The sequence below is a fragment of the Mastigoproctus giganteus genome, chromosome 6 (assembly GCF_048544385.1).
Source record: "Mastigoproctus giganteus isolate SK-2022 chromosome 6, ASM4854438v1, whole genome shotgun sequence".
Classification (NCBI taxonomy): domain Eukaryota; kingdom Metazoa; phylum Arthropoda; class Arachnida; order Uropygi; family Thelyphonidae; genus Mastigoproctus; species Mastigoproctus giganteus.
In genome coordinates this window covers 177,065,089-177,091,634 of record NC_143580.1, presented here as the reverse complement: position 1 = coordinate 177,091,634, position 26,546 = coordinate 177,065,089, and the positions used below count along the sequence as shown (strand labels likewise).

At 37.7% G+C, this 26,546-nt stretch overlaps 1 protein-coding gene across 4 annotated transcripts in view; it reads left to right on the top strand.

Moving 5' to 3' along the window:
- LOC150084772 (coiled-coil domain-containing protein 167-like) overlaps positions 1-26,546 on the top strand; it is a 139,252-nt gene that overhangs the window by 71,864 nt on the left and 40,842 nt on the right. For all 4 annotated transcript variants that reach the window (XM_090375530.1, XM_090375531.1, XM_090375527.1 and 1 more), the window contains one exon: positions 3,994-4,046. In XM_090375530.1, the coding sequence (XP_090231656.1) occupies positions 3,994-4,046 (53 nt within the window). The remainder of the gene's footprint in view (positions 1-3,993; positions 4,047-26,546) is intronic.

Below are 26,546 nucleotides of genomic sequence, written 5' to 3'. Positions count from 1 at the left end.
GCAGTGTAGCATTGGAGGCAAATTGCTGCTATGGATAAAGGGATGGTTGAGGGGGAGAAGACAGAGAGTGGTAATCAATGGACACCTCTTATTGTGGACTAATGTTATTAGTGGAGTCCCTCAGGGTTCAGTGTTGGGTCCATTATTGTGTTCTGTATTTATAAATGATAGTGATGATGGTATATCAAGCTTATTGTCCAAGTTGCAGACGATACGAAGGTTGGCAGGGTTGTTAAGGACACTACTGACACTATGCTGCTGCTGCAACAGGATCTGTAAATGTTGAGCAGATGGGCTGAGAGGTGGCAAATGAAGTTTAACATTGACAAATGTAAAGTACTACATATGGGAAACAGCAACCCCAGGGCAACATATGAACTCTGTGATACTACACTGACAGTGGTAGAGAATGAAAAGGAACTGGGGGTAATTGTGCAGGCAGATATGAAGTTCTCTGAGCAGTGCAGACGGGCTGCGAGAGTTGCTCATGTTGTCTTGTCAATGATATACAGGAATTTTTCTAGCAGGGATAAGGAGGTGATTATTCCCTTGTATAAGGCAATGGTCAGGCCACACTTTGAGTACTGTGTACAGGTCTGGAGGCCTCATTTCAAGAAGGATGTAGAGCTGCTGGAACGAATACAGAGAAGGGCAACAAAGATTAGTGAACAAATTAACTTCATGAAAAATGGGTTGCTCTTACGAAGAAAGGCTTAAGTTTTGCAAATTGCAGTGTCTGGAGACTAGGCATCAGCATGGTGATCTGATAGAGGTGTATAAAGCCTTGAATGGTTTGAGTATGCTCAATGCCGATGGGATTCTTCCTCTTGCTCAGAATAATCATCTGAGAGGGCATAAATTCAGATTGAGGAAAGACAGATGTAGTATAGATATGTGGAAATTTGCCTTTAACCAGCGGATGGTTGGTGGAACTGACTTCCGTCCCTTGTTGTGGAAGTTGATAGCCTGAACAAATTTAAGGCTCAGCTGGACAGGTATTTTGAATGAATGGAGTGGTGAAATGGAAGTGTTGTTTTTTCTTTCTTTTCTTATTTTGGCTGATGCTGCATAAGCTTGCTTTCTTGCATCATATGCCTCCACTAATGCTAATAGTTATGGTTTATACCAAAGGTTGCCATATGATGGGCCACAGGCTGTATGTGACTAAAAGTGAACTTGCATTTCATTATGAAATGTAAGTTCACTATGAAATTGCATCCCACCAGAAATACTTCAATACAGTTTGATAGTGATTATATGATGCTTTTTAGAGAAAATGGGCAGAAAAGTGGACTTCATGAAATTGGAGCTTGCATTGCATCATGACAATACCCCTGCACATTGAAAAGTTTAAAAATGGAAAGTGCTAAGTGTGCAGTGGCTTCCTTTCCATTGAAGAATTGCTTGCAAAGTACTTCTCTGTAGCTATAGTCACTTGTCACTGATTTGGAGAGGGCTGTGTTCAAGTCTCATTATAGACTGGAGAAATTTCTAAATATTTCTTCAATCAAGGCTGTAGTTAGATGATCTCAGGCAGAGGGAGTAGTGCTTCCCATGAGTTATTCCAGGATTTTCAGCCTACATAAAAAGGCAAATCAACTCACACACTCATGCAGACAATGCACATTGACAATAGGTCTAAGTTGCTTATGCACCTAAAACTCAACAACAACCACCACTGTGGTCCCTGTTCACTATACTTATCTCCATGATTTTTTTCTAAGCTTAAAGCCCCTTTGAAAGCTCGCAAATTTTCAGTTGCCAAGGGATTATTATTTGAGTTATTCAGAACAGAAACTATTAGCAATTCCAAAAGCTTATCTGTGTGTGTGTGTGTGTGTGTGTGTGTGTGTGTGTGTGTGTGTGTGTGTGTGTGTGTGTGTGTGTGTGTGTGTGTGTGTGTGTGTGATATTAAAAAAATATGTTATATGATAGTTATTACAATAATATAACTATAAACAACATTACAATTCATAATACAAATTATATATAAATATATATAATCATTTTATTCATTATATAGAGGTACTAAATAAACATCAATTATAGATCACCACAAAATTAAAAAGCTACCGTACACCTTTTTAACAATGAAATAAATATATAAATTTAAAAAAATAATAAAATAAGTTTAAGCAACTTAAACCCAAATTATGTGGCACCCCTGGAATGTTGTTGCGGCACCCTAGTTGAAAACCACTGCTCTAGCTTTTTCTCAGTGATTCTAATATTAATAAAACACTAAAATGATTCTGGATACATCTACTGTAGCCCAGCACCCAAACCAGCCTGTTAACATACAAGTTTGGCTATTAAATAACGAGACTGTGTACACAGTCATGATATACCAAGTACCACCTGTGAAGCATAGGCACAGCAGTTGACCTTGATCCTTTCTCTAGTTGTCTGCCAACTCAAATTCCAACATGCTCCTTCGCTTTGTAGTGGGGCAGGTTTCATTAACTTGTGTTTTTGTAGTTTGCCTGAAACATGACAGACGAAAGAATTGAACGACAAATCAACCTCAAATTTTTAACAAAACTGAAGAAAACATCAACTGCGAGTTATGAATTGTTACATCAAGTTTATGGGGAAGAAATTATGTCAAGAGCTCGTGTTTGAATGGCATAAAAGATTTTTAGAAGGAAGAGAGAATGTGGAAGAATATAAACGACCAGGCTGTCCAGTATTCATAAAACTGATTAAAATGTGAGCTGGGAAAGGACATTTATTAAAAGTGACAGTTGTTTAAGCATTAGACTGATCCAGCTGACCTTTGAATTTTCCCAAACTGTCAGCATCTACCACCCATGTAGTAAGTTATTCCAGTAATTTATAACTCACTGACTAAAATAAAACTTCCTGCAATCCACTCTAAACATCTCCTCACGTAACTTGAATTTATGGCCTCTAGTTCTAAAATCATTTATAACCGTGAAAATTTCGTCATCATTCATTTTACTTTTGCCTCTCGAAAGTGTCTTTGATATTAACGGAATTATTACAGCTGAATAACATCCCACTAAATCAGATTGTCAGTAAAACTTACTACACTGAAGTTTGACAAGGCTGTATGAAAGAATTCAAAGGAAGAGACCTCAATTGTGAAAGGATGGTTGGATGCTCCATCAAGACAATGCTCCAGCACACAATGTGCTCTTGCTGTTTGCCAGTTTCTGGCCAAAAAACATCCCTGTGTGTAAACATACACCCTACTTGCCAGTCTTAGCTGCTTATGACTTTTTTTCTGTTCCCTAAATTGAGAAGTGTATTTTAGGGAACCCATTCTTTTCCTGACATTCAGGAAAAAAAAAAAAAAAGAAAAGAAAAGAAGATGACTTCTAGAAACGTTTCTGTGTTTGTAAGAAAGGTACGGAACAGTGTGTGCAAGTCCAAGGCAATTATTTTGAAGGGGATAACTTGCATTGAATGGGATATTTCATATTTATTTCATTGTAACAGCCTCATTATTTAATAGCCACACCTTGTAAAAATGGTGTCTATCCTGAAATCCTACACTTGTAGCCCTCTTCTGGTTGACTGGCTGTTTTCTTGACATTTTTGAGAGCTGTGTTGTTCTTCAATTAGCACCAAAGAACATTGCAGCTCACCATAGCATCCAGAAAAAAGCCAGTGGTAATCAGCAGCTGACCACATGGGCCACAAGTGATGGATTGAAGGATTACACATACCATTTCTTTGATAAGAGGCCTCTATTTTGCATAAGTCTACAGTAGCCTGTATCCTATATCTGTGCTCTGTAAGTTTGTTATGTTTTTAATAATAAAATCAATTTAGTTTATTAATATTAGCATCACAAAGAATGTATTAAAGTGCATTCCATTATTTCATTCAGAATATGAAGATTGTTCCATGGAATGGAACATACAATACTTTAACATAAACTTAATTTATAATATTATAAATAATTATATAAATAATAATTATAATATTTATTTACTTAAGCTGTGCTGAATTTATTTTTATATCTAGAGAAGCATTACAAGCAGAAATAAATTCTATAAAAAGCCACTTAAAAATTTTGGGTGAGTATACCTTAATTTGGATTTAATATATTGAGCTCTAGCAGTTGTAATACAAATTTTCATTGAAATTTATCACGTTTGTTATTATTATTTTAAGGCATTAACATTTTGGGTACATTCAGATGGTGTTTTTTGTTGTTATTAAATATCCATTTGGAATGAAATGTGAAAATTTGCAAATGTGTCAGGGCTGACTGCAAGATTCAAATCGTAAGCTTGTGTTCACAGATGTGACACTCATGCAGACCTTCCTATGCTTAATCCCCCAACCAATCAATAAAATTAGAGGTGTGAAGAATCTTTAATTTTATTGGTTGGTTGTGGGATTAAGCGCTAGTGGAACTGCTTCAGTGTCACGTGTAATGCAGCACAAGTGGTGTAGATTTAGTATCTGTCATTTTTTTATCTTTTCATTTGGCAAGAAAGATAGTCTTAGTAATTATCTAATATGGCCACCTTTTGCACAAATTACAGCCCATACACATTGTAGCATGGATTCTACTAGGTGTTTAAGGGAGAGTCCTTCCCTCTCTCTCTCTCTCTCTCTCTCTCTCTCTCTCTCTCTCTCTCCAGATTTCACCATTCTTCTGTGAGGATCTTTGTCAGCTGCTGTATTGTGGTCAGTACTGAACTGCCCTTTGCATCATATCCCAGCCATTCTCATTTCGATTCAGATCTGGAAAATTAGGTGGCCAGGGTGGATGTTAGACATCTTGAGAATGTTACTCAAACCATTCGGGTACAATTTTTCACATTGGATATTGTTGTTGCCTTGAAAAAATCGATTGCAGTCTGGGTATGGATGAAGCATTGCAGGGTCCAATACAATGCAACAAAAAGATATTCATTGGAGGTAACATGACCCCTCTAACAGTATGACAGGACCCAGTCCATACCAACAAAACATACACCATACCACATTAGTACCTCCAGCCACTTGAGTGGTGGACACTAGACAGTCTAGATGCATGACTTACTGAGGTTCACACCACACTTTAACCCCACCACTGGTGCAAAAAGGTATAAATCAAGATTCATGAGACTATCTGATTTTTTCTACTGTTCCACGGTCCAATATTTTGGTTGACAGCACCACTCCAGTCGAATCTTTTGATTTTTTAACAGAAAGAAGTGGCTTTCATGTAGGCATATCATTACCAGATCCTTCAAGGGATCTCTTTCATCTGGAAAGTTAAAAATTTTCCCAGTATTAGACATTCTGATTTACTGGCCCATTCTAATTTATCTGTATAGTTTTTTGTTATAATTCATTACAATCATTTGGACTATAACACACTACTCCCATTTTTGTTTTCCCAGTGCTTATGTCACGGCCCCGAGTGCCAAGCGTTTCTAGTGATCAGGCGATTTCTCTGCGATTATAAAGCGATTTCTAAAGTGATAGTGATACACATTTATAGAGTTTAAAGCATATTCTCTATTGTATATATATAGTTGCTGAAAGGTATCAGCACAAAGGATCCTAAGAAAGGAAAGACACCTTTCTTTTATTTATTTTCTAGTCCTAACTACTAATCAACTTCCGCTTGGTCACTAGGTGGCACCACTCCTGCCTCCATGTGGCGGGGCCAGAAACCTGGGAGGAAAAGCTCTCACTCCCAGGGCTAAAAGGAGCAAACATGAATGATCCAAATATCACAACCACAGATCCCAAAGACCCAACTCCTTTGAGTCAGAAAAATGAGGATAATGAGACGAATGTAACAAAAGACAAAAAAAGGACATGACATCGCTTCATGCACCTACTTTTCTAGTCCTTCATTTAACATCAGAACAGCCATTGGGAAAACTATTTGGATTACAAATGGCGAAGGAAAACTCCTTCGCCATTTGTAATCCAAAAATGTCTAGAAAGTGCTGCTGGTACACCAAAAAAATGTCAGGTGACATTTTAGTCGAGACAACCAGTGCAAAACATGCAGAAAGACTGCTTCAGATGAGAACTTTTGGTGGGATCCCAGTAGTGGTATTTCCCCATAATAGCCTAAATACATCAAAAGGAGTAATATCTTAATGGGACCTTATTAGCATCTCAGAAGAAGAAATTAAAAATGAGCTGGAAGATCAAGGTGTTATAGCTGTGAGAAGGATTAAAGTTATTAGAGATGGTATACTTACTCCAACCAGATATCTGATACTGACCTTTAACACTCCCAAACCATCCACAATGGTGAAGGCCGGATATCTAAATTGCAACATCAGACCATATGTTCCAAATCCTCTCCACTGCTTTAAATGCCAAAAGTATGGTCATACACAAATGGCATGCCGTGGAGTTTCTATCTGTTCCAAATGTGGATCTCAAGATCACACCAATCAGAACTGTCCAGCTGAGCAACCGAAGTGTCCAAACTGTAAGGGGGGGGACCATTCTGCCTATTCTAAGAACTGTGAATATTGGAAAAGAGAAAAGCAGATTCAACAATATAAAGTAGAACACTCTGTCACATACCAAGAAGCTAAGAGAACTGTACTCCCAACTATCTTAAACAGACCTTCCTGTGCATAAATCATAAAGAATCGGCATACAATAGAGACCCAAACAGATTTCACGATTCCTCCAAAGAAGTCTATTTCAGATTGGGCACAAGCTGTACTTATAACATCCCAGCCAAAACAAAAAGAAAAACTCACAAACACACGGCTATCTGTACCTCCCAATGCAAAACATTCAGAAACAAACAGTACTAGAGATTTTTGCAGAAGAAGATATGGATACCGGTAAACCATATTTTCCAAAGGAAAAACCTAAGCTCAAAAAGCTTAAAGCAACGTATAGTCTTACACATTCTCCAAAACCAAATAATGTGGACTACAATCCAGTGGAACTGCAGAGGATTGTGCACTAATATACATGTTATATATGATCTGATTGCACAGCGTACCCTGCTGTATCTTTGCCTGCAAGAAGCATATCTCAGATCTCAAGACTCTCCCAGAGTAAAGAACTATATCACATACTGTAAAGACAGAGTAACAGGCGGCACAACCCATGGTAGTGTGACAGTTTTGGTAAATTCACAAATTCCTTCCCAATTTCTTCCACTAAACACAGCCCTTGAAGCAGTTGCAGTATGCATAGCCATTAAATCTCTTGTAACCATTATAACAATTTCATCATCATCATCAGTCATTTTCAATCCACTGCAGGATGAAGGCCTCTCCAGCAACTTTCCAGTTCCTTCTGTTTTGAGCACTGGCCATCCATTTACTACCCACAAACTCATGAATTTCATCTATCCATCTCCGCTTTTGTCTTCTAGGATTTCTTCTAGCTCCTCTTAGGTACCATTCTGTTATTTTTTTAGTCCATCTGTCATCATGTCTTCGAGCTATGTGTCCTGCCCAAGACCATTTTAGTTCTTTAGTTTTGATAAGAATGTCCTTTACTTGAGTTTGCTGCCTAATCCATGTGTTTCTCTTCTTATCTAACAGTCTGATTCCCAATATAATTCATTCCATTCTTCGCTGTGTAGTTCTCAGCTTCTCTTCCGTTCTTTTGGTGAGTGCCCAAGTTTCACTTCCATAAGTCATGGTGGGGAGTATACATTGGTTCATTATTTTACGTTTCAGACAAAATGAGATATTGCTCTTCACTATGTGACTATATTTCCTGAATGCTATCCATCCAAAATTTATTCTTCTCTTGTCTTCCAGCCATTTATCATTATTACAGCTAATAACTTGTTCCAGATAAGGATATGACTTCACCTTTTCAATTACTGCTCCTTCAATCATTATTTCCCTTTCTGTGGCATACTTGTTCATCATTACTTTTGTTTTAGCCTTATTCATCTTTATTCCTAAATCCTTACTAACTATGCATGACTGAATAAGATTTTCCTCTAATTTTTTAGGATCATGGCTTATGACCACAATGTCATCTGCAAATCGTAAATGGTGTAGGTACTCTCCATTCACATTGATTCCTTTCTGCAACCAGTCTAATATTCAGAAAGCTTCCTCAAGGGCAGCAGTAAACAGCTTCGGAGATATTGTGTCTCCTTGTCGAACTCCTTTCTCGATTTTAAATTTCCTACTGTCTTTGTCTAGTCTAATAAAGGAGGTAGCACTCTCATATATTTTCTTCAAAATCATAATATGTGGGGTATCTATGCTTTGTCTTTCTAGTGCCCAAAACATTGCCTTATGCTGTATGGAGTCAAATGCCTTTTCATAATTCACAAATGCCAGGCATTTTATATTCATTTGCTTTCTCCATTAGCTGTGATATTACGTGAAGGTGATCCATAGTTGAGAATCCTGTCCAGCTTGCTCTTTCGGTTGATTCTCATCAAGTATTCTTTCTAATCTGTTAGTAATGACCCTTGTGAACAACTTGTAGATGTGGGATAACAAGCTATTTGGTCTATAATTTCCAATTTCTGATTTATCTCCTTTCTTATGCAGCAAAACTATGATTGCATTATTCCACTGCTTAGGCATCACACCTTTTCAAATGCACTTTGTGAAGAGCCTTGCCAGTTTTTGTGTTATGTTTCTTCCTCCCAATTTTAACAACTCTACAGTAACTTCATCTTCCCCTGGGGCTTTCTGATTCTTCATTTTCTTCAGTGCATGTTCTACCTCATCAGGAAGAATATCAGGTATGTCGTATGTGTTGCTACTTTGCAATCCATCTTCCCCACTGCTGGTATCATTCCCTCGCTCCTTGTATAATTCTCTATAGTAGTCTTCTGCTGTTTGAATTATGCCCTCTCTGCTGTTTATAAGTGCACCATTGCAATTCTTCAGTTTCAGTATCATTTGTCTTTCTGTATTACTGCTCATGACTGCTGATTTAAATCCTTTGTTTTCCCTTAATGCTTGTTCTACTTTTCTTGTGTTAAATCTTCTTATGTCCTCTCTGAGTCTCTTTCTAATGGCTTTGTATAACTCAGTATACTCAATTTTCTCCCTGTCAGTGTTTTTCTTTCTCTTCATTTGTCGTCTTCGGTTCATCATGACAAGTGTTTCTTGACTAATGTTTTCTTCTTTGGATTTCTTTTTCCCTATAGGTTTCTTGGGCTTTATCACTTTCAGAAAGTTGTAATATTCCTCATTGATATCTTGGTCCTGAGCAGTCTGCAGAAGCTCAAACTTGTTCTTAAGTTCCAGTACATACTGCTTTTTCTCCTCCTCTGTTATCTCAAAGACCTTTGTATTATTTACTCGAGTCAGTTCTTTCCTTTCCTACATCTATATCAAGTGTACATCTTACCATTCTGTGATCACTTCCAACATTTACCTTATTCAGGACGGTAACATCAGTCACAATATATCTTCTGTTAGTGAGGATGAAGTCAATTTCATTAGTTGTTAATCCATTTGGACTCTTCCATGTCCACTTTCTGTTCACCCTTTTCTTGAAAAAAGTGTTCATTACTGACATTCCTTGAGATTCTGCAAATTCCACAAGTCTTTCACCTCTTTTATTTCTTTCACCAATTCCAAAATTTCCTATAGTTCCTCTTTCTGCGCTGTTTTGCCTTTTTCCAACCTTAGCATTGAAGTCCCCCATAATAATAGTGCAGTGGGTTTTCTGCTCATCTAGAAGACTCAATTTCAGTGTACATTTCTTCAACCTCTTCATCATCATGGCTCGATGTTGGTGCATAAATCATTATAATCTTTAGCTTGTACCTCTTAGAAATCTTGAGTATTAGTCTTGACACCCTTGGTGATGTGCTTTTGAATTCCAAAATGTTGTTTTTAAAATCTTTATGGAACAGAAACCCAACTCCACCTTCACTCCTTTCACTGTTTCCATTGGTGTACAGCAGATGTCCACTTGATAAACTTATAAGTGATTCATTTCTTCTTCTTGTTTCAGCCAAACCGATGATATTCCAATTCACATTTTTTAATTCCTTTTCCAGCTCTAATATCCTATCTTCACCGATGAGTGATCTTATGTTATAACAGGCCAAGTTCAGTTTCCGTGCATAGCAGCCTGGTTGTACCCAGAGATTCTTAGCACCCTCTGCTTCCACTCTGATCCTCTTGCTGGCGTAAGAGGGGGAGTGAAAGCTGCTGGGGACTGAGGGCCATTTGTTTTGTCGTGCTGTCATATGCTGGAGGGTTTGGTCTTTTCCTCTTCACGCTGACCAGGCGTCTTGAAGAGATCCACTCTACATGTTCGTTGTCACCTAAGTGACGTAACAGGGCTTACCATCGAGAAGGTGTGCATGAGTGGATTTTAGGGAGGCAGGCCAACTGGACTTCTCCTAAATCTTCTGTAATAGAGAGATATTGGATCCATCAGTGTTTTAGGCTGAGTGTCTGATAACACACAGGATACCTGTTCCCCTGTAAGTCTCTATAACAATTTACGTTCCCCAAAACCAAGAATTACAACAACAAGACTTCGAAGATATACTAACTCATTTACCTCCACCCTTCTATATACTGGGAGACCTCAAAGGACACAGCCCTTTGTGGGGTAACACAGCTATAGACTGGAGAGAAAAACAGATTGAAAAATGGATAGAACAGAATGACTTAACCCTGTTGAATGACGGTACACATATATACACGCATCGGGAAACAGCACAGCTATCGACCTATCAATATGCTCTCCTACATTATTTCCAATACTTGATTGGTCTGTACACAGAGATCCTCTTAGCAGCGATCACTATCCGATAATCATTACCATGACATTAGGAACCACGTCAGTCACGTAGAAATCTCAGATGGAAAGTAAATGAAGCTGGTTCGGAAATGTATAAATCTATTGCAAAATTAGATGCAGTTATTATCAAGCAAAAACCATTAGACGCAGCAGTACAAGATGTAACAAATAAACTAATCCAAGCTGCTGAGCAGACTGTTCCAAAAACATCATCACACCTTCCAACACATGCAAAATCATGGTGGAATGAAGAATGTTTACATGCTAAAAGAGAGAGAAATAAAACCTGGAATAATTTCCGAAGATGTCCCACTACAGAGAACCTCGTATTATTCAAAAAGGCATGAGCGCGAGCCAGATATGTTGGAAGATCCAGTAGGAAAGCATCCTGGATAAAATTTGCATCCACTTTAACAAGTTCCACACCATCTCAAACTGTCTGGAATAAAATCAGCAAAATGAATGGCAGATACCAGATTAATCCACCTCCAATCCTAAACTGGAATGGACAAATCACCACACAGCCTTCAGAAATAGCCAATGCACTGGCTGAAACCTTTGCCAAAACATCAGCAACCACATCATATACTCCTAGTTTTCAAATATACAAGGCAAGAATAGAAAAATACAGACTGAATTTTTCCACAAGAAATGATGAATGGTACAACCTTCCGTTAACTTTTCATGAATTAAAAACAACTCTGTCACAGACAAAGCAAAGTGCTGTAGGACCAGACCAAATTCACTACATGATGATAAAGGAACTTGATCACCAATCCCAAATGGCATTACTTGAACTGTATAACAAAATCTTCCAAACAAACCAGTTTCCAGATAGTTGGCATCATGCAATAATTCTAGCTTTCCCAAAATGGGGAAAGGATCTCTCTAACCCACGCAACTACCGTCCAATTGCTTTAACAAGTTGCCTAGGAAAAGTTATGGAAAAAATTATCAGTGCTCATTTAACATGGTATTTAAACAGAAATAACCTTCTCAATCCAGCACAGCATGGTTTCAGAAAAAATTGTTCAACGCTAGATTTAATTATCAAATTAGAAAACAGTGTACAGAATGCCTTCATCCAAAAGGAACATCACGTCATGATCTGTTTTGATATAGAAAAGGCTTATGGTATGGCATGGCATTATGGAATTCTCCAAAACCTATAACCTCCTTGGTTTATGTGGACATCTTCCTAAATATATCCAAAATTTCTTGCAACACAGGACATTCCAAGTTAGGCTGCAGACAACCCTTTCAAAAATTTTCATCCAAGAAGAAGGTGTGCCTCAGGGGTCTGGGCTTAGCACTACCCTTTTTGCTATTAAAATAAATACAATAACCAAGCACATTCCAATAATCGTTGATGCAGCTTTATACGTTGACGATTTCAGCATTTCCTATCACTCTCAGAATATGCGAAGTATAGAACGGCAGCTACAAGGAACAATAAACAAAATAAGCAAATGGGCTCAAACAAATGGCTTCCAGATTTCCACACAAAAAACTGTGTGTATACACTTCTGTAGAAAACGAAACCTACACCCTGATCCTGAGTAGAAACTTGACGGACATATTATCTCAGTAGTACCAAGCATAAGATTCTTAGGACTTCTCTTAGATGAGAAACTAAGGTTCCTTGATTACATTAAACAACTCAGACTTTCTTGCTTAAAGAAATTAAACATTCTCAAAGTTCTTTCCGCAACAACTTGGGCAGCAGATGGATATACACTTCTCAAACTTTATCGATCTATAGTTCCTTCCAAACTAGATTATGGAGCAGCTGTTTACGACTCACTGAAACCAAGTGCATTGAGATGGTTAGACCCCATACACCACAGTGTACTCCGTATAGCACTCGGAGCTTTCCGAACTTCGCCTATACAAAGCCTTTATGCAGAAGCCCATGAACCTTCATTACAGCTTAGACGACAGAACTTGTTGTTACACTATGCCATCAAGATAAAATCTATCACTGATCATCCAAATAGAGACCTTCTGTTTTCATATAACTGGGAAAAGATACCAAGCCCATCCACAGATGAATCAACCTGCTAACCTCTATCTGAAAGATTTACTACTAAGCCGAGGGCTTGATTATGACAACATAGCTACTGCAATTGCACAGACCATTCCACCATGGTGCATACTTCAACACATATATGATATGTATTTTCAAACCTGGGAGAAAAACACTATCAAAAACAAACTGCCAGCAGTTATATGCAGCATACAAAGAACAATATCCACATCACACTCTCATATATAGAGATGGGTCTAAATCAGAGACTTGTGTAGGAGTTGCAATTCATTTTGAGGATTGTACATTCATCTAACAACTCCCAAAAGAATGCAGTATTTTTAATGCCAAATTACAAGCCATTTCAATGGCCGTAAACCAAATCAAACATAAACAGATAGCAAACAGCATAATTTTCATGGCCTTGCCTAGCTTTGTTACTGCCTTGCAGAATGCAAACACCAAAAGACACCCAATCCTACAACACGGGTCTGCTGACGAGGCTACTAGTGACGGTCGTGTTCAAAGCCGCTAAGTGGATTTTTCTTATTTATTGATTTGAAATTATTGTTTTTCTTAAACTTTTGATTTAAATTTAGTAGTATAACATTATTTTGTGTTTTTTTGATTAATTTGGTGTATTTATTCTTTACTCGGCCTTGTAAAAGTATCGGTAAGGGTTTCCACGTGTTCGTAACTACCGTTACCGTTAGTAACTTTCCCGCCATTGTGATACCGTACTAGATATACCGTAGGTTATATACCGTACTAGATAGCGTTAGTTGAACTTCGTTAGCAGTTAAATTGTACGTTTAAATAAATACATATAACGACTTAGATTACAAACGTAATATAATTAATAACATAACATAATAAATTAATAGAATCATGACTCAGACCAGAGCAGCAAAGCAAAAGGCTCAAGCTAATGGAAGTGCTGTGGCTCAGAGCAGAACTGAGGGGGGCAGTTGTCCTCTGACTCACAGCCTTATAAAATGCACTGTTTGCTTGATGTTTGCAGAGCAATCGGGTACGGGACATGATACTGCCAAGGGGGATGTCTTTGTGTGTGCGCGATGCAAGGAGTGTATCGATATCAGGCAACAACTCGACGTTCTTGTGGGCCTATATGAGAGCTTGAAGGACAGGGTGGATGCCCTCGAAGGAACTAAATTGAGGGGCCCATCAAGCTCTCAGCTGCCCACATCAACGCCAGAGCTTGCACTTGGTCATCGCGTGACACAGAGACAACCCCCAAGGCAGAATGCGCTGGTCCCGAAGGAACTAGTAGTTGTTGGTGACTCTATTGTCAGGGAAACGGGGAACATGCTTTGTAAAAAAGATAGGTGGAACAGGACCAGGGTATGTCTGCCAGGGGCAAAGGTTGATGACGTTGTAGAGCGAATATCATCTTTTAAGGGCACAAAAGGTGATATAGTTGTACACGTTGGCACTAATAATATTAAGAGTAGGAGACCGGCAGAATTACTTAACAAGTACAGGTCACTGTTGAACAAAAGCCGAGAATTAGGGTTGAATTTGAAAGTGTCTGCAATTCTGCCCAGACACGATAGGAGGGAGTATATGATGAGAGCCTTGTCGATCAATTCGGCCCTGGAAAGATTGTGCAAGGCTCAAGGGGTAGAATTTTTTTCAGCCTGGGCTGTACTTGTTAACAGGAGAGATTGCTTCTACAGGGATGGGATACACTTAAATAGAAAGGGTGCAAGAATATTTGCTGATGCTATCGAGGCAGTGTTAGGTGGGTCGGAAAACTGCTAGCTTGGGGGGAGACAAAGACCAATAGATTGACAGTAGCCACTGACAGAGGTGAAAGAGATTCTTGCACTGCTTCTATTAGAATGAGCAGAAGCCTGAAAAACAAGATGCATGGTATTTCAGAGACTGCTGGGAGCCATTGCGGTACAAGTAAACACATGGGTTGTGTTAGGGTAGCTAAGAATAGAAACAGGTGCAGGTATACTTGCGTGTACACCAATGCTAGGAGTTTAGTAAATAAATTTGATGAATTTGAGGTATTGCTCAAAACATCGAAGGCAGATATTGTTGGGATATCAGAGACGTGGTGTCACACAGATATAAGGGATACAGAACTGCAATTTGGGGAGTACAACGTCTACAGAAAGGATAGACAGGATAGGAAGGGAGGAGGGGTTATGTTATTAGTTAAGAAACACATAAAAACCAAGGAAGTGAAGCCAGTCGACATCGCTGGACAGTGCAGTGTGGAGTCAGTTTGGTGTGACATAAACATTGGGAGATCAAAATTGAGAGTAGGAGTGTGCTATAGGCCTAATGACTCTGATGAGTATAATAAGGAACTGTACAGGGAAATAGAGTGGGCCAGTAAATCAGAGTGTCTTATAATGGGAGATTTTAATTTCCCAGATATTGACTGGAATTTGGGGGCTGGTTACTCACACATTAGCAGGACTTTTGTGGATTTATTGGATGATTGTTTTCTACATCAGCATGTTCGGGAGGCAACTAGAGGGAGTAATACTCTTGATTTGATTATCAGCAGTGATTCTTCATGCATTAAGAATCTGCAGATAAATGAACCACTAGGTGGCAGTGATCACAGTGTGCTGAAGTGGGATGTACTCAAAGAGGTAACTACCATTAGGGGTAAAGGGAAGGGTTATTGCTTCCGTAAAGGCGACTACGATGGACTGAGACAGTATTTAAATTCTATACAGTGGGACCAACTGATGATGTTACCAACAGCAAATTCAAAATGGGAAGCATTCAAAGAACTTATCTTGGAAGCTACTAGGCTTTACATACCAACTAAGAAATATTGTTCAAGGTTTAGGCCAAAATGGATGTCAGATGAACTAATGAGGCATATGGCAGAGAAGAAAAATGCATGGGATCCATACAAATTAACACATGACACAGAAGCCTATGATAGATACAAGTTGATATGCAACCAAGTTACAAAGGATGTTAGGCAGGCGAAGGCAGATTACGAGAAATCCTTAGCAAGGGATGCAAAGAAAAACAGCAAAGAGTTCTTTACTTATGTAAACTCAAGAAGGAAGGGGGTGAATCAGATTGGTCCACTTGATATTGATGGGTCAAGTGTTGATGATCCTGCTCAGGTAGCTAACAAACTAAATGAATATTTTGCATCGACATTCACACATGAGGAGTTATTCAGCGAGGGGAATGCCAGAGGTGTATTCAACTCTAGCAGTAAGCTACAGAATCTTGAAATAACTGGGAGTAAAGTGGAGGAGAAACTGTTCAAGATAAACACAAGAAAGGCACCCGGGGTGGATGGGATCTATCCAGTTATATTAAAGGAGGCAGCAAAGGAAGTAAGCAAACCCTTAGCCATAATTATGAGAGCTTCCTTGGACTCAGGGGAGGTACCCATAGACTGGAAATGTGCAAATGTGACCCCAATTCACAAAGGAGGATCAAAGGCTGACACAAGTAATTATAGACCTGTGAGCTTAACTTCTGTTCCAGGAAAATTAATGGAGGCACTGGTTAAAGAAGCACTGCAGGATCATTTAGACAAGACTTCAGTTATAGCTCAGACACAGCATGGTTTTGTTAAGGGGAAGTCTTGCCTGACCAACTTGATTGGATACTATGATGCAGTCACAAAAGAACTGGATGCAGGGAATAACTTTGATATTATATACTTGGATCTTAGAAAGGCTTTTGATACTGTTGCACATGGAAGACTGCTACACAAATTGGAGCAGTGTGACATTGGAGGCAAATTGCTGCTATGGATAAAGGGGTGGTTGAGGGGGAGAAGACAGAGAGTGGTAATCAATGGACACTGCTCATCGTGGACTGATGTTATTAGTGGAGTCCCTCAGGGCTGGGTCCATTATTGTTTTCTGTATTTATAAATGATATTGATGATGGTATATCGGGCTTAATGTCCAAGTTTCCAGACGATACAAAGGTTGGCAGGGTTGTCAAGGACACTACTGACACTAGGCTGCTGCAACAGGATCTGGAAAGGTTAAGCAGATGGGCTGAGAGGTGGCAGATGAAGTTTAACGTTGATAAATGTAAAGTACTACACATGGGAAACAGCAACCCCAGAGCAACATATCAACTGTGTGGTACTACACTGACAGTGGTAGAGAATGAAAGGGACTTGGGGGTGGTTGTGCAGGCAGATATGAAGTTCTCTGAGCAGTGCAGAAGGGCTGCAAGAGTAGCTCATGGAGTATTGTCAATGATATACAGGAATTTTTCCAGCAGGGATAAGGAGGTGATTATTCCATTGTATAAGGCGATGGTCAGGCCACACCTAGAGTACTGTATACAGGTCTGGAGGCCTCATTTCAGGAAGGATGTAGAGCTGCTGGAACGAGTACAGAGAAGGGCAACAAGATTAGTGAATGGAACAAAGGGGTGCTCTTACGAAGAAAGGCTTAAGTTTTGCAAATTACAGTGTCTGGAGACTAGGCACCAGCGAGGTGATCTGATAGAGGTGTATAAAGCCTTGAATGGTTTAAGCATGCTCAATGCTGATGGGATTCTTCCTCTAGCTCAGAAAAATCACCTGAGAGGGCATAAATTCAAATTGAGGAAAGACAGATGTAGGATAGACGTGCGGAAATTTGCCTTTAGCCAGCGGGTGGTTGGTTGGTGGAACAGACTTCCATCCCTTGTGGTGGAGGTTGATAGCCTAAATAAGTTTAAGGCTCAGCTGGACAGGTATTTTGAACGAACAGAGGGGTGAAGTGGAAGTGCGTTTTTTTTTTTTTTTTTTGGCTGATGCTGCATAAGCTTGCTTTCTTGCATCAAATGCCTCTACTAATGCTAATGCTAATGTCCAATTTTCAGTATCAAAGCTATTACAAAGAAATTGCAATATCAGATTATTTTGGATCCCAGGCCACACAGGAATAACTGGAAACGAAAGAGCAGACAAAGCAGAAAAAGAAGCTTCCACCTCTGATTATGCCTTTTACACAATACCATATACAGATTACAAGTCCTTAATTGACCAAATCAGTAAAAAACAATGGCAACAACACTGGCTAGATCAGACTAACAACAAACTTTGTCTAATTAAAGAAACACTTCAACTGTGGCCTACTAGCTTCCATTTGAATAGACAGGAAAAAGTGACCCTTGCTTGATTGCAAATCAGGCATACACATATGACTCACTCTTACCTACTCAGAGGTGTAGACCCCCCTCAATGCCAAAACTGTCAAGTTCCACTCACTGTATATCACTTCATGGTGAACTGTCCAAAATTTCATAGAGAACAACTAAAAGCCTTTCAAACAATAATGAATGCACAAAACAACTTAATGCTTAAAACAATTTTAGATAACCGGCCAAATATTATTGATGTATCCTTCTTCCTTAAGTTAACCAGATACTTCCAAAACATATAATAGTATACCATTTTTATAGAAGCTACATGATTATAAAGCAGAATTTTGGCTTTATTCTAAACCACAAAAGTGAAAAATGCTGATATACGAAACTCTCCTACCTAGGCTAGTTGCATTATAGCCTAAGTTGCTCTTGTACCAATAGCTCTTAAACAACAACAGCTTATTCACACCAAAGTCATTCAGTGCTGTACTGGCTGCCAATATACATTGGGTGCAGTGCACTTAGATTCTTAGTGCTTCTTAACCAAGAGCATAATCCCTCCATCTAGTCTGGTCCTTTTTGTATACATTCTACTTGCCATATTGAAATTAGCATACCTTATATCTGAGTGGCACTATGTCTCTGACAACCCTGCAATATCTGCATTGGATGACCTAACTGGTACTTCAAATTTGTCAAATCATGCAAGTATACATGCAATCATTTCTGTTTTTAGTAACCCTAACACATCCCAGCAGGTCTTATACTCCCCTCCCCCATAACTTGCTTTCCAGGCTGCTGAATGTCCCAGTAGAAGAAGTACAGTAATTACTTTCATCTCTGCCTGCAAATGCTGTTAATCTATTCTGTTTATGGTCGGGTTACCATATTTTTAGATCCCAGAATTTGTTGGGCACCGTTACTGTACTGTGCTAATTGATTTCCAGAAGGTGGCATGGTGCATTTCAGCTAACTTCAGCCAGGTTGTAGAGTAAAGATTGTACCCAGTACCATTTAAAGCACAACATAGCTGAGTGATCAGTGCAGAAGTACAGCAGTAAATGCATTTCAATTGACTGTGGTTTGATTCCACATTAACACCTTTGCTGCTGGCTTCACCAGTGTCATTTTTTTTACCCGGGACTTCAAACTTGGGAACTCAGTCAATCTGACTGGAGAGGGCAGAGACATTTTTGGGCTTTCTTCTCACTATGGCTGAATTAGTCAGTTACTGGTGAAGGTTATGCGACATGTTTTTTTGATTCCATTAAATCAGAAGAAAATAGTTTTAAAATCAAATAGTTTTACTTCCAACTGGATTAAAAAGCTCATGATTCAGCAGAAGTGTCATGATACCCATGTAAATGATATTCTTGTCAAATAAACAAGATTTCCATCATTGATGCACATGATAATATTTTTGTCAAATGTGTATAATCTTTATTGAGCAGTACATAAAAAAAAAAAAAAAAAAAAAAAAAAAAGCACACAAATCCATCCATGACCAAGGAACACCAATCGTTAAAAAATGTTGTTTTTATGCTTGAGCCCAACTACTCAGAAGAGTTTACAATTAATCATTTTGATAATGAATACAATTGCGAAAATTTATTTTTATTTTGTTACACAGAGCATTGATAAAACTACAATAAATAAATTAGCTTTCGGCTGGGTGGCAGCCTTCATCGGATTAAAAATACTTGAATGGCAGTTGGAATAGAGATGCACTGCCAGGATGGTGCATGAGGCACGTGGTTAATTGTTTGTTGATGTTTGTGGCTGTGACGTATGGTGGTGACGTGGCCAGCGTTTGTCTATGGATAGAATTACTGACTCTGTGATGGGGTTAACTTGACAACCACTGTTCCTGTTCAAAGCGGTGTCCGAGCATTTTATATTTAGCGATTCCAACCAGGTACGCCTCAGGTAATGGTGGGACCTGTCCACAACCACGACATCGCGGTGTGGGTCGATGTCGTGGTGGGTTGTCCAGACATGCTCAGACATCGCCGAGCCAAAACATTATGACCACCTACCTAATGGTAGGTGGTCATAATGTTTTGGCTCGGCGATGTGTGTGTATATATATATATATATATACAGTCGAACTTCTCTATAACAAATTCAATAAATCCAGCGAAAAAATTCGTTATAGAGAAATTTCGTTATACCGAGAAATCTTTTTTATTAGAAATTGTTATCTAATTAGAACATGAAAATGAATCTACATTTATTTTTGATTTATTTTATTTCAAAAACATACTTATTTAAATTACATTTACACAATTTTCGCTAGTAAGTATCACAAATTAAAAAAAAAAATCTGTAATTTTCGTTTGCACAGTACAATTAAAAAATTGTCTGATTCTCAAAGAAAACCTCACATTTGTTCAGAGCATTAAAAACATTATCAGGAACATTTTCACAAAACTGTAGACCCATACGAACCATTTTAAAAGCATTAATCATTTCTTCGCGAATTTGGCTTTTCTACCGGTCGTTCTGATGCATCATCGTTAATTTCTTCGTGATCATGGTCGTGTTTAACACTGTTCAGCAGTATTTCATCTTCATTTGGACGTTCTGCTGTGATCTACATAAACATAAATATCCAGTGTTATTTCATTTTCGATGTTTCCGGACGATTCTAATAATGTCCAAAAGTTTTTCAGTTGTGAAAGGGGCAGTTCATCTTGTTCGTCCAGTCGTCGTTCGACTTCTGCATTCATTGGAAATCCTGCTTTCGAAAAACAATTTTGAATAGTGTATTCAGTGACATCGTTTGTCCAAACTTTTGCCAGTTCAGAGATGCAATCTCTAAGGTTAATTGTAACGTCCAAGTTTCTATTTTCTGATAACGCATTGACAATCTTCATTATTATTCTCTTTCGATAATGAAATTTAAAATTTTTAATAATGCCTTGATCCATTGGCTGGAGTTTTAACGTTACGTTTGGTGGTAAAAACAGCTTTGCACTTTTAAGTTTGGCAGAAATACTGGCAGGATGTGCCGGACAGTTGTAAGTTACCAACACGATTTTCCTTTTTTCTTTTGTTATATGCTTGTCTAGTTTTAATATCCATTCTTCAAAAATATCACTTGTCATCCATGCTTTTTTATTAAAAGGTGTAGTCAACTTCCAAAGATTTTGTGCCTCTAAAACATCTTGGGTTTTTTGATATTCTGATGATTAAAGTCTTAATTTTTCACTTCCTGTCATATTTGCTCCAACTAGCCCAGTGATTCTGTACTTTGTTTTCCGCCAAAACTTTTATCATCCTTAAAAGCAAGTGTTCTATTCGGTAAACATTTAAAGAATAAACCCATTTCGTCAGCATTAAAACATCCTTACGCTCATATTCTTCCAAAATCTTCTTTAAGGTATTGTTTCTCCAACTGTTGCAATCTTCTTCGCTTACATTAACACTTTCTTCGCAAATAACCTTTTCCACAATTCTGTGACGCTTCTTAAATTTATCTATCCACCCAGTGCTCGCATTAAATTCTGTATGTCCAAAGGAGTGTGCAAATTTCAGAGCTTGTTGCTTAATTATTAGGCCCGATATTGGGATATTCTTTTCATTTATCATTTGCACCCATTTTAGAACAGCTTTATCAACATCTTCATATATACAACTTAATTCGCTTCTTGTCTGCTCCTCCTTCAATTGCGTTTAAAATTGATTCTTGATTTTTTTTTAAATCGTAGATAAACTGCTTGCAGATATGCCATATTTCTCCGCAACATCTTTTTTCTTAAAATCCTGGTCAATATCATATAACAATCTTTGTTTTATCATTACTACTTAAACACTTTCTCTTCGACATTGTTTTCGCAATTGTAAAAATTACTGGACTGCAGCTCTTGTCGATACATACACCGCAAACTTCGCTGCGCTGGCTATATAGTGAATTGTTAGTACAGGTACCGCCTACTCAATGACGTTCACTTGCCAATTCAACAGTATCACTCCCTTTGAAGAAATATACGACTTTGTGAATTTCTTTTATTCTGCTTTCATTCATATATACACGAAAGAAAATTATGATTAATGTATGCTGTATGTTACTTTTCAGGAAAAAAAAAATACAAGAGCACAAGAGCATATAGCCTATGTGATGACGAACGAAATTAAAAAAAAAAAAAAAAAATCATGAAAACCATCTACTGCGAATCCAGTTAGACGAGAATGGACATATCATATAATGATTGACATGAAGGTCACGTGGTACAGTTGAGGTGAGAAGCGAATGTCACTCAGTAGGCGTTACTGAAAACAGACTGTGGTAGCATTCTGTGTATTGCTGCCACAGCATGCTAAAAGTTTACCGCAGCGAATTTCATTTTCCCCTGAGCCAACGTCAATTTACAAATCTACCCTATTTATTGTAAAGTTTACGACCACTTTTAAGAAAACCCATTTGGTTTAACAACTGTAACAAAAATGAAACAAAGACCCTCCTACGGGCGTCAATGGCCACAAGTGTTCACTAAAAGGATGATTGTTTAATTCCAGATGCTAATGCGCAATTTTGGAAGGAGGCAGTATATTTGAGCGGCTGTTTAGCAGTAAATGCTTGAAAATCTTCAAAAATGCTTTTACTAATTTTTTTAAAAATGCGTTATAGAGAGACTAACACTTCATTATGTGGGGTTAATTTTACATGTAATTTCGTTTCAAGGTGCAATGTTTCACGAAAAAATTCGTAATATAGAGAAATTCATTAAATAGAAGTTCATAATAGAGAAGTTCCACTGTATATATATATATATATACACACACAGGTAGTTCTTGACTTTACAAGTTAATTTGTTCCTAGCGCACGCTCATAAAGCGAAAACTGGAAAAGCGGGAATTTATTCCCATAGACAATGTTAAAAACAAGGGTTATGTTCTCAACAATGAAATTAGTTAGCTAATTAGTTTGTTTAAAATGATTGATTTATCCAAATAAATGAAAACAGTCTGTAAAACTAAGTAAATTATAATTTAAAGAAATTATTTAAGAATTAGTTAAAGAATGTTTATTCTTCATCGTCAACTAAATGCATACTCGTTGATGCTTGGCACTCGTTATTGGTTTGTTGCACAAGGAGTCGTCTTCTTCAGAAATGCTTCAAGAGGCGTTTATTTCCAAGATAGTCATCTCTTTTCTTTTTAAACTTCACGATAGCATGCATAAGCATTTTTTATTCTTCACGAAATGGCACACACAAATTGCAATTAACTAAGATAAGTGTAAGTAAGATTGCAACTAACACAATTCGTGGGGAGTAACAAATTTACGAAGCTTAAAAGAATGAAGAGAAGATTCTGAAAATTTATTTATGTTTTCTTATACGATTGAAGATTGCAGTGAAGTGGAAACAACACATTTCACTTTAATAACGTAAAAACCCATACAATTCCAGCTATCGGTATTTTTGGAAATGAACATCGAGTTTACTACCCATTTATAATTGATTGCACTAACAGAAAAGCCCACTAAACTGGAAAGTGCAAATTGTTTTTATTGTTTTATAGGCATGACTTCCAGAAATGAGCTTTAGAAAAATAGCACAAAGCTGTTCAAAATTGATTCTTATAACAGGACATACGATAATGATGAAAGTAGTGCATTTAATAATTTTAATTGGTAACTAATACAATTAATATTATAAAATGACCTTTTAGAGAGATAAATAGCTTAGTTATACAGCAAAAATTTCATAAATATCATAAAGTGGGGCACACTATATTGTATAGCTACATGCGTCGTTTGAAATGTGTGATTTATGAATGTTTAACATTCATTTTTTGCTATTAATCTTTATATTTTCGATTTTGTTGATATTTGATACTTGGGGGGGGGGGGGACTCTTAAACCCGGGAACTTGTAAAGCAAAAAGTCGTAAAGCGGGAACTGCCTGTGTGTGTGTGTGTATATATAAAGAGCCGAATTAGGAACCAACTACTATTGACTAAGTGTTCTTTCTTGATTACTTTGGAAAGGGTTCAGTTAAGTGTTTGCCTTGTCCGTAGGAATTTTTGCCACATTGGCTACTTAGGTCATAGTGCATCAGTTCTTATAGTACTCTACACAAGTCCCAGTCTGTGTCTGGATAATCAAAGTCTCCCGAAGTAAGATATTCTAATTTGCCTTTGCTACTCCAGTTGTGAGTATAGCTGATCTTCATAATCAGTACATTCATTAGGTCTGTAATCCTACTCTCAATTGTGTTTTTCCATTTTTTTTTTTGTCACCCAGTAGATATTAAAATTTTATATCATACTTTTTTATTTCTTGTCAAAGCCATTGGTCACTTCAGTTCATATATACTTCTACCTCTGTTGCATCCTGGATGGTTCTGTTTCATGTTCAACTGAAGATAAAACTGACTTAATAGCATATACTTTATTTTAAGTCTTGCATTAATGTCTTGGTAAATCTCCTATCATATGAAGCATATTCCACTCACTATTGCCTGTGATTTTAAAACAGATTATAAGAATTCTGAATAACCTTTATGTGTATTTTAGTGCAGTTGCATCATTTATACACAGCTAAATATGGATTAGCACATTTGCAATAGCGGCATCGTTTAAGTTACATCTCATATTGTGAATACCTTCACGACGAGTTGCCATAATGCTTATGGCCGTTATGGCAACTCCAATAAGTAACGCTTCATCCGAAGGAGAAGACTGTTGTTACTTATTCTCAGTGGATACCACCACCCAGAACAGCACCGTTTCAGGGCTATTTGGCCCTTCTTCGGTGGGTGGGTAGGTACCCAAGTGATGTAATGATGGCAAAACAGTTGTGAAGTATATCTTCACAATATGAGAGAGATGCCTGATGGTGTAAGCCCTAATACATTAGAGTCTTAACTTATATCATACACCATCAGGCATCTCTCATATTGTGAAAATATACTTCATAACTGTTTTACCATCATTACATCACTTGGGTACCTACCCACCCACCCACAGAAGAAGGGCCAAATAGCCCTGAAACTGTGCCGTCCGGGTGGTGGTATCCACTGAGAATAAGTAACAAAAGTCTTCTCCTTCGGTGAAGCATTACTTATTCGAAGTAGTGCAATGTTATGGCAACTCGTGAAGGTATTCACAATATGAGATGTAACTTAAATGATGCTGCTATTGCAAATTTGCTAATCTATATTTAGCTGTGTATAAATGATGCAATTGCACTAAAATACACAGTCTAATCTCTTTCGCAGCTTGAGGCTTTAAGCCCTGCATTAGAGTCTTAACCTTTATGTTAAGAAGTTTGTGGTTCCTAATGTTATATGTTCGTCCATGGTCTTAAAAGTTGTGCCTCATTGTTAATTCTGTTTTTTATTGCTTTTTTACACTGTTTTATTTCATTGGTATTTTTCCTTCTCTATGTAAATCCATAGCCAATTACTAACAAGTAGTTAATGTACATTATATTTCATTTAGTAAATAATACAGGGATTACCTTGATCTCTTTATAGGAAGGCTTCTTATCCAACTCTCCCAGTCCATCACGTAAATTAATTAAAATACAATAAATTTAATAAACTACATTTTAATGTGTTCCATAACGATAGCTATGACACCAATTTAACAACCCGGAATCACCGTCGAGGCACCAACCCAATTCCAAAACTTATTATACTAAATTACATTTCATGCATGTTAAATATTTTTTTTTCTTAAATTAAATGAATATTTCTTTTTCTGTGAATAACAGAAGTGAAAAGGAAATATAGTAATCTCCTTATAAATTAATTTCTGAACTTAGTCGTTCAGTTTAATTACAACTGTATAATATATATTACCCTTCTTCCATAATATACTTTTTGTAAGTCTCTTCTCTCTATGTGTACAGTATGTATCTTTCACAAACAATGCCATGTTCAAATATGTGTTTACATGGAAGTTCTTGGGGTAACATAAGAGAGCGTTTTCTGAGTTACCCCAAGAACTTCCATGTAAACACATATTTGTGTAATGTGCTTGGGTAAAATTTACACCATGTTTCTATTAATGCTTCCAATATTTTTTAGTTAACTAAATTGGGAAAAACTGAGATGGTGCTTAAATGATTTGCCCAGGGCATTCCACTGATTTTATTTGGGGCTGTACATCTGACTTTGATTATTGTAATAAGTTTTTATTTTTTTGTAATACAGTGCCTATGATTGCACCCAAGCTTAATATTTTTCTGTATTTAAAAAACAAACAAACAAAAGTCTGTCAGAATATGTTATTTGTTGCTTATTTCTGAGTTAATTGCTTCCCGATATATATGAGGGGTGATTTAAGTCGCAGACTGGTACAAAATCTTATCTTAATTTTCATCATCTGCATCTTCTGTGGATTTCTCCTTCCCGAAATACTCTCCATTGAGCTTTACGCACTTTTGCCACTGCCATACGCATTAAATGCTTCTTGCAAGTCATTTTTCAAAAGACTGCGAAGTGCTTCTGTTGTGGCTCTGCAAGCATTGTATCGATGCAAAGCTTTCTTCAGACATGGAAACAGGAAGTGATCACACAGGGCTAAGTTCGGTGAATAAGGGGGATGTGACAGAACCTCGGCACCTACGGCAGTGATCACTGCCTGCACAACATAGCTGTATGGGGGTCTTGATGGAGAAACCACTTCACACCGGAAAGTTTGGTCACACCGGAATATGGTCACTCTACCAAGGCACTCATTACCATATGCTTCATTT